This window comes from Podarcis liolepis (assembly GCF_965112155.1).
Source record: "Podarcis liolepis genome assembly, chromosome: 14".
Taxonomy (NCBI): domain Eukaryota; kingdom Metazoa; phylum Chordata; class Lepidosauria; order Squamata; family Lacertidae; genus Podarcis; species Podarcis liolepis.
Window position 1 is genome coordinate 37,384,826 of NC_139569.1, and position 16,340 is coordinate 37,401,165.

General features: G+C 43.5%; 1 protein-coding gene across 1 annotated transcript in view; it reads left to right on the forward strand.

Annotated features, from left to right (window-relative positions):
- Nucleotides 1-16,114, forward strand: part of FAH (fumarylacetoacetate hydrolase) — a 41,493-nt gene extending 25,379 nt beyond the window's left edge. The window contains exons 10-14 of the mRNA XM_083475363.1: nucleotides 847-922; nucleotides 3,825-3,871; nucleotides 10,906-11,007; nucleotides 13,605-13,722; nucleotides 15,781-16,114. Coding sequence (XP_083331489.1) covers nucleotides 847-922; nucleotides 3,825-3,871; nucleotides 10,906-11,007; nucleotides 13,605-13,722; nucleotides 15,781-15,857 — 420 coding nt within the window. The 3' untranslated portion in view covers nucleotides 15,858-16,114. The remainder of the gene's footprint in view (nucleotides 1-846; nucleotides 923-3,824; nucleotides 3,872-10,905; nucleotides 11,008-13,604; nucleotides 13,723-15,780) is intronic.
- Nucleotides 16,115-16,340: the final 226 nt, after the last annotated feature.

Genomic DNA, 16,340 nt, shown 5'->3' on the forward strand with positions numbered 1-16,340 from the left:
ACAAAAAATGATCCCACAATATGTGCATTGTAAGTTCAGTGCAACAACAACAAAAAAATAGAAAAACGAGATTCAGTCGTGCTGAACTTTGTAAAATAATTGCAGAAGGCAGTATTTTATGGTTTATTGTTGTGTGTATATATATATATATATATATATATATATATATATATATATATATGCAGGTTTTGGTGTCTTCGGGTGTCTTCCCGTGTAAGAGTTGGGGTGTCTAGGCGACGTTTCGACGAGGTCTCACTCGTCATCTTCAGGCGAGTGAGACCTTGTCGAAACGTCGCCTAGACACCCCAACTCTTACACGGGAAGACACCCGAAGACACCAAAACCTGCATTCCTGTACCCGTGAAAATCTACGAAAGCATATATATATATATATATATATATATATATATATATATATATATGGGCATCAAAATCTTTTTAAGTGCTGGGGGGCTCTAAAGGATTTAAATCCAGCACTGGGAGAGGCCTTGATCTGACCTGGGGACAACCCGAGTAAGATCCTGGCTCCACCACCTTTGGGGTAGTAGATGGCAGAATTTAAAGATTGAACAATGAAGGAATCCAGTGCAACTTTTGTGCTAGCAGAAGCTTGGTGCACAACAGCTGGTTCTTGTGCAACAGTGGATTTAGTTGTGAAACAGCTTGCACTTGTGTTTTTCCTTGCGCAACATCATCCAGCCAGAGCAACAGGTGTACCACAAAGGGACTATAACCTAGCAGTATGTTGGATGCAGCCCTCTGTTTTCACTTCAAAACCGATAGACACTCAACCACTTGAGTCTGCTATTATAGAGGGGTATATGACGCTTCTTTTGCTTCTTCAAGGATCCCAGGCCACTGCCCTACCTCTGCGATGATCAGCCTTATACTTTTGACATCAACCTTTTTGTTGCTATTAAAGGTACAGTACTCCCTCCTATGATACATTTTAATTTTATTCAGGCTTGCGGAGCTCCAAAATAAGAAAAAAAATTGGGAGGCCATAAGTAAATGATGTATTAAAAGAATCAAAACGCCAACAGTACTCTGTTAAGCTACTAATGCCCTTCTATTCAGCCTTGTTTGTAAACTCTAAGAAACCCAAAAAACACTGCAATTGTGTAAGGTTCATTCTCTATTTTGATTCAAAATGGTGTCTAACTGTATCCTAACATAGACAAAAATATTCCCCTTGATTTTCGGAACCATCATGCAAAACGTGGTTAAAATCAGTGCAATTTTGGAATGGTTTAGTCTTCCATTTTGATTCAAAATGGTGTCCACTGATATTCAAACATAGGTGAAAACCTCCTCCTTGATATCAGGAGGCCCTAGGTAAAAGTAAAGGGACCCCTGACCATTAGGTCCAGTCGTGACTGACTCTGGGGTTGCGGTGCTCATCTCGCTTTATTGGCCAAGGGAGCTGGCATACAGCTTCCGGGTCATGTGGCCAGCATGACCAAGCCGCTTCTGGCAAACCAGAGCAGCACACGGAAACGCCGTTTACCTTCCCGCCAGAGCGGTACCTATTTATCTACTTGCACATTGACGTGCTTTTGCACTGCTAGGTTGGCAGGAGCAGGGACTGAGCAATGGGAGCTCACCCTATCGCGGGGATTCGAACCACCGACCTTCTGATCGGCAGGTCCTAGGCTCTGTGGTTTAACCCACAGCGCCACCCACGTCCCTCTATCAGGAGGTCCTAGAGGTGCCCAAATGCAGAGTGAAGAAAACCTCTCAAAAGATATAGCAGAAGATAGTATCTTGATAATACTTTAAAGTTGTCTTTAACCAGGCATAGGCAAACTCGGCCCTCCAGATGTTTTGGGACTACAACTCCCATCATCCCTGACCACTGGCCTAGCTAGGGATGATGGGAGTTGTAGTCCCAAAACATCTGGCGTGCCGAGTTTGCCTATGCCTGCCTTTAACCGTTATGCTACATCTCACAAATAAATGAGGAAGCCTTCCTTGAAATAAGAAACAAATGGCAACTCTAGCAGAGTCCTAATGTGAGAAGTGTACTCCATACACAAAGGTTTCTTCATTTAAGTCCTATTTCACCATCATAAAATTCCTGCATGGACAAAACTCCCCTGCAGGAATTAAGATGCAGTTGATACGCAAAAGTTCCACGTGGCAATTGCATCTCTCAGTTTTTCAATCTGTATACCCTTGTGCAATGGCTGTTTTTGGTGGTGGAGCAACAGCAGACATTAAGCCCTCCAGCACACCAAATAGATGTTGGGACTACAACTCCCATCATCCCTGAACATTAGCCATGCATGCTTACTGGAGCTGATGGGATTTGGAGTCCCAGAATATCTGGAAAGCCACAGGCTCCCCATCCTTTATCCAAGCCATCTGTGATGATCAGCGTTTTGTGCAAAAGGCTGTTATACGCAGCTTTCCAATTTGCACTCTCCAGTTTTTCCCTCCCGGCTGGGTTAATTACTTTTACCCTGCTTTTTTCCTGCAAGAAGTATCCAAAGCAGCTGATGAACTGAAGATAAGGCATAACAGAAAATGTTAGCAGAGTTAAAAGAAACAAGAATATTAGATCAGGCATTTGAACCAGAGAGCAATAAAAACTAAGAGGAGCTACCAATTAAAGCTACATTAAACTCTCACACCGGCTGAGGGTTTTCTTTAGATCTCCCTTCTCAGTACGCACTCCTAAGATATCTTTGCAAGGACAGTTTCTACCTTGGAACAGAAATAGGGAGTAAATTCTATGGCAAATCCCAGAGGAAAAGGTTTATGGTTTTGTTGAAATGCACAAGACTCTCTCTCTGTGTGTAAAAGGAGTCAAACTCCCTTGCCTGAGCAGTTTTATGACAGGAACTGTAAACACCTCAGTCTGTATTCTGCTGGAGTTGCACATTGCCTTACTGTAAATTTGGATTCTTGCTCTCATACTTCCACCACGGTGAAAAGATTATGGACAAAATGAGCAAGTGAAACCTCCTCTATAAGGTAAAGTAAAGAACCCCTGGATGGTTGAGTCCAGTCAAAGACAACTATGGGGTTGCGGTGCTCATCTCACTTTCAGGCTGAGGGAGCTGGTGTTTGTCCACAGACAGCTTTCCAGGTTATGTGGCCAGCAAGACTAAACCGCTTCTGGTGTAATAGAACACCGTGACAGAAATCAGAGCGCACGGAAATGCCGTTTACCTTCCTGCCACAGCGGTACCTATTTATCTACTTGCTGTGGTGTGCTTTTGAACTGCTAGGTTGGCAGGAGCTGGGACAAAGCAACAGGATCTCACCCTGTTGCGGGGATTTGAACCGCCAATCTTCCGATGGGCAAGCCCAAGAGGCTCAGTGGTTTAGACGCCAGTGCCACCAGTGTCCTCCTCTATAGTACTGAGATCGGAAAAGTAGGTATAAAGTTGCACCTAAAGCTTACAGTGGTACCTCAGGTTAAGTACTTAATTCGTTCTGGATGTCTGTTCTTAACCTGAAACTGTTCTTAACCTGAAGCACCACTTTAGCTAATGGGGCCTCCTGCTGCCGCCACACCGCCGGAGCCCAATTTCTGTTCTCATCCTGAAGCAAAGTTCTTAACCTGAAGCACTATTTCTGGGTTAGCGGAGTCTGTAACCTGAAGCGTATGTAACCTGAGGTACCACTGTATTGTCCAGAAAGCCGCCATCCAAACCTAGGGATTGCCCATCCCTACGAATATCAGACACAGAACAACTCTCACACATTTGCTGCATCCATATTTATGTTGACTGCAGTTACTTGGACACAGGTGATGGTATTTAAAACACTGAGTCCTCACAATCCTCCTTACTGCAAACTTATCGATTTGTTTTCAGGAGATGGAATGAGCAAGCCTGCTAATATTTGCCGCTCAAACTTTAAGGTAAGAAATGTTTTCTCTCCCGTGTTCATGGTGTTTTTGGCTGAGACAGGATTTGAAGTGGGCACTGCTACAAACCTCACGCCAGCCATTGAGCCACATTGTCACCTATTGAGTGCCTAAGTACATATGGTATGAATGGTGTAAAAGCAGAAAGGGGAGGCTTCTGAGAATCTCAGTTAGTTAGTGGAAGTAAAATTCTGTTTTCTGCGTGTGTGTTTTCACAAATGTTAGATATGCATGCATGTTATGTGTGCATATTATATTATATTATAATGTTATAATGCCTGTTACTTTAATAAATATATGCATTTATATGCACGCTTTACCCTAGTTATAAGCATTTTGGTACACATTACCTGGCTGGGGAATTGCATTACAAAATCCAGAAAGTACAAATTTTGAAGGATGGCCGTGTTTTGGTTCGTGCATTGTTTTGGAGAATGCCAGTTATATAGGTTTATCTCTAAATGCAAACTGAATCTAATTTCTCCCCGTCTTCCGGAGGCGGCGCGTTCGGTAATGGCTGCCTGCTCCTTGTAAGGAGAGGGGAGCTCCGCTGAAAACGGGTCGTCCGCTACGGCGAAGCGGAGACCCACTTAGGAAAACCACAGGTGGTAGAAGCCTGTGGTCCCGAGACCCGGCGGGTGCCAGAAGCAGCCCCTAAAACGTTGAAGGGACCCCGTAACGGGGCTCCGGATCGCGGAGGGGGTAGCGGCACTGAGGGTCGTTTCGCAGTCAACGGAGCGAAGCCGCGCTGCTGTTGCCGATCAGCGCTGACCTTTCTTCCTGAAACCATCAAATTTGGAAAATTACAATCCGTGAGTAATTGGGACTTTACAATTTTAAGACTTTTAAGACTTTCAAGACTCTGAATTTGGCTGAAAGCGGAGTGACGAGAAACAGGAAGTCCGTCTTCCGGCAAAGCTTACAGATTAAAGGCAAAGGAACTGACAGGCTGGACGCAGTGAAAAAGGATTTTAAAGTGGAAGCACTATGCGTCTGACAGTACTGAGGTTTGAAATGAAAGGCAAGTTTTCTTACTAATTTACTTTATAGTGTGGAAGCAGTTTGGGAACCTTCTCCTCTGGTGGACTTTAAAGTTCAAGACCCAGCCTCGGGGTGGCAGGGGAAAAGAATGTCTTTTGCTGATACAATCTATAAAATTGAAACAGATACATAGAGGCAACTTTGGACTATATAACTAAGTAACTGTATCCTGCGCCTTGAGAGGTGATACTTGTGGCAACTTTGGAAGGGCTCTGCCAGTGGAAAAAGTTTTAAGGACTATTGGAAAATTATTTAGCTGCAGGAACTTTAATGGCGACCATAACTTTTTTCCTTCCTTCCTGAACTCCAACTGTACTCCCTACAACTGTACTCCCTCTAGTGGAGACTGGGATTTACAATTCCTTGGGAACTAACTTTGTTTTGTCTCTCTGCTGTTGTTATCTACACTGAGGCCTGTCCTTCCCATGGAACTTTTGACAGCTTGACCTTGACTCATAGACAGGTGGGGAATGAGTGGCCAACCGAAAACAAGATCTGCAAAAGCGAAAGCAACAAAAGGCCAGCTTGTGCAAACAACTCTGACTTCTCAGTCACGTAGATCATCAGTCCCCGCTGTACTGAAGGGAATTGAACTTCTAACAGTAGCTGAATTGAAGGGAACTGAACCTTCAACAACAGCTGAACTTAAGGAAGCTGAACAAACAGCAACAGAGGATATGGCTGCAGGTGGATCCGATGCACTTCTGAAGGAGATGCTACAACAATTTGCAATCTTAAATAAGAAGGTTGATGACCAAACAGCAAAAATTGACTTAGCCACATCCTCCATTACAAAGCTATCTGAACAAGTGGCACAGCACTCACAAACAATTGGGAATCTAAAAGACGCTACGTCTGAGAACCGGAAACTGGCTGAAGCTGCGAACGAAAAAGCTGACCAAGCGATTCAAAAAGTGGATGAACTGAAAGGAGAGGTAAGGCCACTACACAAGCACATCAGTGACCAGCAGGCCTACCTGTCTATGGTGGAGTTGAGAAACAGGGAAAATAATTTAAGATTACGTTCTATCCCAGAGATTGAAAAAGAAGATTTGATTGGCTTTTTGACAGTAGAATTCTCCAAATTCTGGGGAATAAAGGAAGACGAAGACTTTAAAATAACAACGGCATTTAGACTGGGAAGTGTTACCAGAAAGGACAGACCCAGAGACTGCCTGATCATCCTAAAGACTAAACAGGAGAGAGACAAAATACTTGACCTTCATTTTAATAAATCACTTGAGATCCAGGATAGAAGAGCGGAAATTTATAAGGATATACCAAAACAACTACTGGATCTCAGAGCCATCTACACTGACCTAGCAAGACTCTTGAGAGGCAACGGAATACCTTACAGGTGGGAGTTCCCACAAGGCTTATCATTTAAATACAAAGGAAAGAAGGTTAGAATTAAGTCAAAAGAGGACAACCAGAAGTTCCTGCACGACAACGGAGAAGATCTTCAGAAGGGAATAGCAGTCCCTTGGCCTCTGCCACAGCCTGGACCGGAACCAACACCACCTCCCTCGGACTCGGACAAAAAGGAGGACACCCCATAAAGAGCAACAACAGATTGATACAGGATGTCTCTGCAGCTGTACAGTTGGAACATTAATGGCGCAAATTCCCCGGAAAAACGAAAAAGGATCTTTCATATTTTGAAAAAGGAAAATTTGGATATAATTTGCTTGCAAGAAACGCACGTGACTAGGCTCCATAGGAAAGTACTAATTAACAAAAGACTAGGCCAAAAATTTATTTCATCAGACAAAGTAAAAAAGAGGGGCCTGGTGATCTACGCAAAGGAGAACCTAGCACCGAAATTTTTGTTTAAAGATGAGCAAGGGAGAATCTTGGCAATTGAAATACAATCTCAAGGAGAAAAAGTTTTGATATTAGGAATTTATGCACCAAATGAGGGGAAAGCAGAATTTTACAAGAAGCTACATGAGACACTACTGGACTATCTGGACTATTCGAACATCATTATGATGGGAGACATGAATGGGGTGGTCTCCACTTTGATGGATAAGTCACAAAACCAAATAACTAAGGACGGCAGACTACCGAAAACCTTCTTTGAACTGACAGACAATATGGATTTGATTGACATTTGGCGGACAAGGAACCCCCTTGGTAGAGAGGGAACTTTCTTTTCTGAGGCCCACTCATCATGGACGAGAATCGACCAAATTTGGACAACTAGAGGGCTGGCACCGAAGACTACAAGAGTGGAAATCTGCCCAAAGACTTGCTCCGACCACAATGCCCTGAAAATGGAATTGAGACTTACTCCAGCCGGTTCCTTCAGATGGAAAATGAATGACACCCTCTTTAGAGATCAAGAGATCGTAAAGAAGGCCCAAAAAACTTTAAAGGACTATTTTGAAATCAACTTGAACACTTCAGTGGAAAAAAGAACAATCTGGGACGCCAGTAAAGCTGTAATGAGGGGGTTTCTGATACAACAAAACACAATTAAGAAAAAACTCTGGAATGGGAAAAAGGATAAAATATTAGAGAAGATAAGAGATGGAGAGAAAAGGTTGAGATCTAAACCAAAATCCAAAGAGATCTTGCGAGAAATTAAATTCCACCAGGCACAATATTTGAAATTGATAAATCAAGAAGTGGAATGGAAAATTAAACAAATGAGACAAAGATCCTTTGAGTCAGCAAACAAATGTGGGAAACTGCTGGCATGGCAGTTGAAAAAAAGACAGAAACTTAATTACGTTACCAATCTAGAGGTGGAAGGGAAAAATATTCAGAAACCAGGTGAAATTAGAAAGTGTTTCCAGAAATACTTCAAAAAGTTGTATACACAAGGGCCTGAGGAAGTGTCTGAGATGGAACGATTTTTGAAACTCAATGGCTTACCAGAACTGTCTCAGGAGAAGAGATCAATCTTGAACTGTAAAATAACACAACAGGAAATTGAGGATGCCATTCAGAACATGCAGCTGGGCAAATCTCCAGGCCCAGATGGGCTTACCTCCAAATACTATAAGACATTAAAAGACTATTTGATTCTACCACTAATGGAGGTTTGCAATCAGATTATGGGGGGAGGAAGGGCACCGGAAACGTGGAAAGAAGCTTTCATCACATTGATACCCAAAGTGGAAACTGAAAAGACTCAACTTAGGAACTACCGTCCCATCTCACTCCTAAATGTGGATTACAAAATATTTGCAGACATTTTGGCAAGTAGATTGAAAAAGGTTTTAAATGAAGTAATTCATAAGGACCAAGCAGGCTTTCTTCCTGGCAGGCATTTGTTTGACAATACTCGGAATATTATCGATATTCTGGAACTTTTACAAACAAATATTAACACTAAAGCAGTGTTAATCTTTATAGATGCTGAGAAGGCCTTTGACAATATTTCTTGGAAATTTATGAAGAAAAATTTGGAAGGGATGGGAGTGGGACGAGGGTTTGAAAATGGTATAGAAGCAATTTATTCAGAACAAAAAGCTAAGTTGATAGTGAACAATGTGGTGACAGAGGAGTTCCATATTGAAAAAGGAACACGCCAGGGGTGCCCCCTATCCCCCCTGCTATTTATATCAGTCCTGGAGGTTTTGCTGAACATGATTAGGAGGGACCGGCAAATACAGGGGATCACGGTCGGAGTGAAACAATATAAACTGAAAGCATTTGCAGATGACTTAGTAATAACATTACAGGAGCCAGAATCTAGTACAAAAAGAGTTCTGGAACTGATACAAGAATTTGGTCGGGTGGCAGGATTTAAGTTGAACAAACAAAAAACTAAAGTTTTGGGGGAAAACTTGACGCCTTTAGAAATAGAGGGGTTTCAGAAGGAAACAGAGTTAGTTGTGGTTAAGAAGGTGAAATACCTGGGGGTAAACTTGACGCCTAAAAATTTGAACTTGTTTAAGGATAACTATGAGAAATGCTGGTCAGAAGTTAAGAAAGATTTGGAAACATGGTCGAGACTGAAGCTCTCCTTGCTGGGCCGAATTGCTGCTGTTAAGATGAATGTTTTGCCAAAAATGTTGTTTCTATTTCAAACCTTGCAGGTCGTGGACAGAGTGGAATGTTTTGGAAAGTGGCAGAGGGATATCTCAAAGTTTGTCTGGCAGGGCAAAAAGCCCCGAATAAAGTTTAAAATACTAACTGACGCAAAAGAAAGAGGGGGGTTTGCCCTGCCAGACTTAAGGTTATACTACGAGGCGGCAGCCTTCTGCTGGTTGAAAGATTGGATTTTATTAGAGAATACAGATGTCCTAGACCTGGAAGGTTTTAACAATTCGTTAGGATGGCATGCGTATCTGTGGTACGGCAAGGCAAAAACACATGGAATGTTCAAAAACCATATTGTCAGGAAAGCAATTTTTATGGTCTGGCTGAAATACAAAGACTTACTTGAAAGTAAGACTCCGAGGTGGTTATCACCAGTGGAGGCTAAGGCGTGGAAAAAACCCAATATGGAGGCCGGCTGGCCGAAATATTGGGAACTAATAGAAAAAGTTGGTGATAATTGGAGGTTGCGGAGCTTTGAAAACTTAAAAGATAAGGTGCAGGATTGGTTCCATTATGCCCAAATTAACGAGGTTGTTAAGTTGGATAAAAAAACAGGATTCCAGGTGGAAAAATCGAAACTTGAGACAGAGTTGTTAGAACCAAAGACCAAGGTTTTATCGAGAATGTATAACTTGCTGCTTAAGTGGAATACACAGGACGAGACAGTTAAATCAGCCATGATAAAGTGGGCTCAAGACATTGGTTACAATATCATGTCTGAAGACTGGGAAAGGTTATGGACCACCGGTATGAAATTTACGGCATGTAATGCCCTGAAAGAAAACATTATGAAAATGGTATACAGGTGGTACATGACCCCAGTCAAGCTTGCTAAGATATACCATTTGTCTGATAACAAATGTTGGAAGTGCAAGGAGGCTGAAGGAACATTCTTTCACCTTTGGTGGACTTGCCCAAGAGTGAAGGCCTTCTGGGAAATGATCTACAATGAGTTAAAAAAGGTGTTTAAGTACACCTTCCCTAAAAAACCGGAGGCCTTCCTCTTGGGTATTGTCGGCCAAAAGGTTTTAAAGAAGGATAGAACGTTTTTTATGTATGCTACCACTGCAGCAAGAATTCTGATCGCCAAATATTGGAAGACTCAAGATTTACCCACGCTGGAAGAGTGGCAAACGCAACTGATTGACTACATGGAGTTGGCCGAAATGACTGCCAGAATCCGAGATCTGGGAGAAGAAGCAATGGAGGAGGACTGGAAAAAATTTAAGAATTATTTGCAAAAACTTTATAAGTTATATGAACTATAAAATGATGCATAATCTGAAATGCTAGCCCCAGCAATGAGAGTGCAATATTTATGAAATTTGATAACAATATTGAAGGGATCAAAGTTTAAATGTTAAAAAGGATAATACACTTTGTTTTTAGAGTAAATGGACGATAAGGGATTTAAACTTAAATTGCAATTGAAAGTACCAAAGAAACACACGAAACAAGGTTATAATTTGCTGATAAATTTATTATTAAGAATGCATTGTGCGGGAGATGTGGGGAAGTTCGATGGAAAGTTGGAATAAGTTGTTGAAGGGTTATGATCTTTTTTATTTTCTTTTATATTTTTCTTTCTTTTTTTCTTCTTCTGTTTTCTGTCTGTGTCTGAAAAAATGCAATAAAAACTATTTAAAAAAATAATAATAATAATTTCTCCCCCATCCCTAATTTCTCCCCCATTAGTGAGGAGCTCACTAACAGAGCAGGTGGTTTGCATGTAAAAGGTTTCCCGGTTCAATCCAAGACACCTCTATTTTAAAAGGACCCAGTGGTGGGGAAGATCTCTGGCTGAGTCCCTGGAGAGAGCTGCTGACAATAAGAGGCAGTCATGGGCTAGATGGAGAAACAGCTTGACCTTGTATAGGGCAACACCCCATGTATCTCCAACACTCTAAAACCCTCTCCTCTCTTTTATCTTGCAGCACATGTACTGGACCATGAAACAGCAACTGGCCCACCATACCGTCAATGGCTGCAACCTCAGACCTGGAGACCTCCTGGCCTCTGGAACTATTAGCGGGCCTGTAAGCATTTAATTAACCATACCCTGATTGCAATGCATTGTATTTGCAGTAGAGATGATGGGGAGCTCCACCAAATCTAGATTTTAAATCCGAATATAGGGAGTCCAGTACCTGTGGGTCCACTGGGTCCCAGGCCATGTCTGATCTGAAACAGATCCAGATAAGACCTTCTGATGTTTCCATGCCCAGGATGACATAGGCACACCGGGGTTTAGAAGTGCCCCCTTCAATATTAAAAACAGCTTCCTCCTGACCCATCCAGTATGAATTACTGGAAGTAAGGCAGCTGGGTGATAGCTGTAAGGTAAAGGTAAAGGGGGGGTGGCGGGTGGGACGCAGGTGGCGCTGTGGGTAAAACCTCAGTGCCTAGGACTTGCCGATCGCATGGTCGGCGGTTCGAATCCCCGCGGTGGGGTGAGCTCCCGTCATTCAGTCCCAGCTCCTGCCCACCTAGCAGTTTGAAAGCACCCTTAAGTGCAAGTAGATAAATAGGTACCACTTTATAGCGGGAAGGTAAACGGCGTTTCCGTGTGCTGCGCTGCTGCTGGCTCGCCAGAACAGCTTCGTCACGCTGGCCACGTGACCCAGAAGTGTCTTTGGACAGCGCTGGCTCCCGGCCTCTTAAGTGAGATGAGCGCACAACCCTAGAGTCGGACACGACTGGCCCATACGGGCAGGGGTACCTTTACCTTTTTAAAGGTAAAGGGACCCCTGAGCATTAGGTCCAGTCGTGACCAACTCTGGGGTTGTGGCGCTCATCTCGCTTTATCGGCCAAGGGAGCTGGCGTACAGCTTCCGGGTCATGTGGCCAGCATGACTAAGCCGCTTCTGGCGAACCAGAGCAGCGCACGGAAATGACATTTACCTTCCCGCCGGATCGGTACCTATTTATCTACATGCACTTTGACGTACTTTCGAACTGCTAGGTTGGCAGGAGCAGGTACCGAGCAACGGGAGCTCACTCCATCGCGGGGATTCAAACCGCCGACCTTCTGATCAGCAAGTCCTAGGCTCTGTGGTTTAACCCACAGCGCCGCTGAAGCAGGTACCAAAGCCATAAATTGTTGCACATTCATAGCATATCAGGAAAGCTGGGAGCCGTGGGAAATGCAGTTTTCATATTTCCCGGTGCCCCTGGACGTAGTGTTTGTGTAGTCCAGGCTGTAAGTGTCATAATCAAAACTAGATCCCTCCTTGCTACCCACCACCACCTGCCTCTAGTGCAGCGGTTCTCAACCTGTGGGTCCCCAGATATTGTTGGACTACAACTCCCATCATCCCCGACCACTGGTCATGCTGGCTAGGAATGATGGGAGTTGTAGTCCAACAACATCTGGGGACCCACAGATTGAGAAACACTGCTCTAGTGGGAGAGGGAAAAGGGTGGAAGCTGTTTTTCTTGCACAGTGAGAGAAAAATGCTGAAATAGGTTTGCCTCCTGTTTTGTACTTGATCAGGCACCTTTGTGGAAGGCTTTGCTCTGTGTTGTTTTAACAGACTGTTCAGAGATTTTAAAGGCATTAGCTCTAAAAAAAACAAAACACCCCCACAAACGCTCTGTAAGCAATTGCATCTCCCAGAGAATAAAGGATTACATTATAGCCAAGTGACTAAGCCGTAGCACGTCAGCGGACTGGATCAATCGCTGTTTCTGGCAGAGATCCACTCTTTAGGATCCAAGAATATCCTTGATTTCCTTTAGCCCAAGGTTAGGGAACCTCAGATCTAAGGGGCAAATGCAGCACTCCAGGGTCATCTTGCCAGGCCACATTCTTTGCCAGCCTTACTTTGCATTATCCTGGAGTATTTTGCCTGGTTGGAATATATTGGTAATGGATCTTCCTTGCCTGGATGAAGGATAGGTGTGTGGGTGGGTGTTTGTAAGTGTGTAGAAACTAGCTTACTCTCAGGCACCAGGGACTCGACTTCCTCCCCCCCACTTTGGCCATAGATAAGCAGGACAAAGTGAAAAGAGTCGCTTACCATTTAAAGAGTCTTTAATGATCACAGCAAAAGAACAAAGCAGCCTTTCTCAGAGTGAAGGTGCTCCCCATTAAGGTTTCCACCCGCTTCCCTGATCAAGCAATCATTGTGCTTTTTGTGTAGCCACCTTATCTGCTCTACGTAACCTTGGACTGATAGGCTGGGCACTTTCCAGTGAGAGAGAGAGTCTGTTAGCTCTCTCTCTCCCAGTTCTTCTTCACTTTGCTGTTCAACCCCCAGTTCATCCCAACTTTTGTCTTCGGAACTATGCCCCTCTGCAAGCCACTGTTCCAAATCTATACTGCTCCACTGCGCCTGGGTAGCTTCAGGATCCTGGTCAGGAGCAGGGAGAAGGGGAGGCGCCCACCATTCCTCATCAGAGCAGTACTCCTCAGCTTGGTCTCTGACACTTACTACACCTAGGTAAAACTTGCATTTGTTGCTCCATCCCTTTTTGTCCATCCCTCTTGGAAGGTTGCCCTCAGAGGATTGCAACCATGGATCTGAAATTAGTTCCCCACCCCTCCTTCAACCAGTGGGTCCAAGATGTACAGCAGCAGGACATCCACACGCAGAGCTGATGCTAAGTACCTGTTTTCAATTTCTGCTTGAAGGATCCCGAGAACTTTGGTTCCATGTTGGAATTGTCGTGGAAAGGAACAAAAGCCATTGACCTTGGTCATGGCCAGTCTCGTAAATTTCTGCAGGATGGAGATGAAGTCGTTATAACAGGTGAGTGCATTTGCGGGGTAGGATGAGATAGAGTACATGTCAGGGTCAGCATGAGACTCCTTAGAGTAGTGATAAAGCGGGATATCAAATCCAAACTACTCTTCTTCTTCCTCACACCCACACATACCCCACTCACACACAAAAACAAATCTCGCTACAGCCAACGAAAGACAAGAAAATACAACAAGAAAATACAGTAGTGAGAGAACCCGTGCTGTGACGCTGACAGAAAACCCCACACATACACTAAGAAGAAGAATAGAGGCATTGCCACCCCACCCCACCCCACTCACCATTCCCCCCTCCCCCTCTTTTCTTCCTAACCTAACACTGTATGCAACACTAATGTCTCACAACAAATGAAACTGATCTGTAGAAAACGCTACTTGAAAAAAAGAGAGAACACATGTATCTTTGTAAACTAAGAAATCTTTAATAATAATAAAAATTATTATTTTTTAAATGTTCCATATCTGAGATGTAGAGCCAAATAGCGAATGCAGCTAAGCGACGCCAGTTAATCTCAGGCTGCTGGCTGCTGACCTGCTTATGTGAATTCGTCCTGCAATCTCCTTCAGTCCATCGCTTGCTGTGATATCTGTGATGCCTCTGGCACAACCAAGAGTGATCCTTTGCTCCTTGGCTGCCAAAATCATCACAGTCTGCTTCCTACTGGTGCTATTTTTAGCACACCTGGAAGCATTGATGGAGGAGGCGAACAGGACGTTTTCGGGAGTGCTCTGAAGCCCTGGTGCATAGGAAACCATTGAATATGGGTTAAAAAATACCAGGTGTCAGGATTTGCCATGGACATGCTGCAAGCCCCTGCAGGCCACCCCAAAGTGTCGGCCACAGGCAAGGACAAATCTAGTACAGTGGTACCTCGGGTTACACACGCTTCAGGTTACATACGCTTCAGGTTACAGACTCTGCTAACCCAGAAATAGTGCTTCAGGTTAAGAACTTTGCTTCAGGATGAGAACAGAAATCGTGCTCCAGTGGCACGGCAGCAGCAGGAGGCCCCATTAGCTAAAGTGGTGCTTCAGGTTAAGAACAGTTTCAGGTTAAGTAAGGACCTCCGGAACAAATTAAGTACTTAACCTGAGGTACCACTGTATGAAACTAATGAAGCTTAAGCTTAAGGACCCCTAATTCCTCTCTCTCTCTCTCTCACACACACACATCCCATAACTTGAAAACTATAAAGCATAGGAAGTATTTGTTCACACTGGTGACTTTGACATGTGAGACAAATCCAGTACAGCAATTTTAATCAAATTCTGAGATGCAGTAGTTAATTTAAAAAAATAAAATGGGATGATCTATCATGAGACAACCACATTGAAAAAGATAACTGTGTTTACCCTGACCTGGAGTTCCTAATAGTTTTTAAAAGACATTCTTTAACTTTCCAAAAAAGGACACAACAAGGACAGTAGGAGTATGAGAACTGCCTTCAGCCAGGCCTGACTCTTTGCCCGGCAAGTTCAGTAATGTCCACTCTGACTGGCTTTTGCACATATGATGGTTTGATTAATGGCCTTGATAGCTGGTGCCAACTAGCAAGTGCACATGTCCGGTTAGGAGGAAACACTGGCAATTCTGAATGCGGCAAGAAAATGCTAATTCATGTTTGCGCTCAGAGAAGGTGGGAGCTACATGCAGCTGCCAGGCCTGAGCTTGCCTGCCCCTGGTGTAAGGGAAATTGCCCATAAGCACATATGGAACACAGTTGGTGCCCAGATGCATTGCTTAAGTCAGTTAGCAATAAAATAGAATTGTTGCCAGAAGAGCCTTTCTGAGAAGAACAAAAACAAAATAAGCACTCTGGCAGACAACCTTGGGAAATTCCTTCCTCGGCGGTGGGGCCACGATCAAAAAGGCTCTGCTTTGCCTTTTGGATGACTTCTTTCCATCATTGGGCTACTTATCTTAACAAGTGAGGGAGTTTTTTGTGTGTCATATGTTCAGCAGTTTTGCTCAATCATTTTAGTACATTTTCCTCAATCTGCTTTTAACAGTTATCGTTTCCTGTGTATGTGCTTTCTCATCCCACAGGCTACTGTCAGGGAAACGGTTATCGCGTTGGCTTTGGTGAATGTTCCGGAAAAGTGCTCCCAGCCAGACCTGTCTGATTGTTTTCTTTGGAGGACATCCCAGAGGGGAGAAAGAGGAAGAAGGGACCCTAAATGTTCTCTCTTTTGTTTTAAAAAATATATATTTCTGACTTTGCTGTTTGTGGGCATAGAGAAATTGAAGATAACACTGTTGCGGATCTCTCCATATTTCTAAAATGCTGTGGAGGTTTCAAAATCTATGGAGAATGCTTAATTGTTGACATTTTTACTAACAGTATTTTTTAAACAATAAACAGTGAATCTAGTTGTCTTCAGTGCTGCATTCCATTAATATCAATGTGAATTTATTTGAGAGGCAATTTTTGTGGCAGAGAGTGGCATTTTCTGTACTGCAAATTACCACATAGCTCCAGTGACCGTTTTTATCTGTAAACTGGCTAGAAGAGGTGGTGCTTCTGAGCATTTACTGACTGCCTCTGTAAATAAGAATGCTAATGTGGTTTTTTTTTTACATGTTTCCCTCTTGCATATCCATGTATA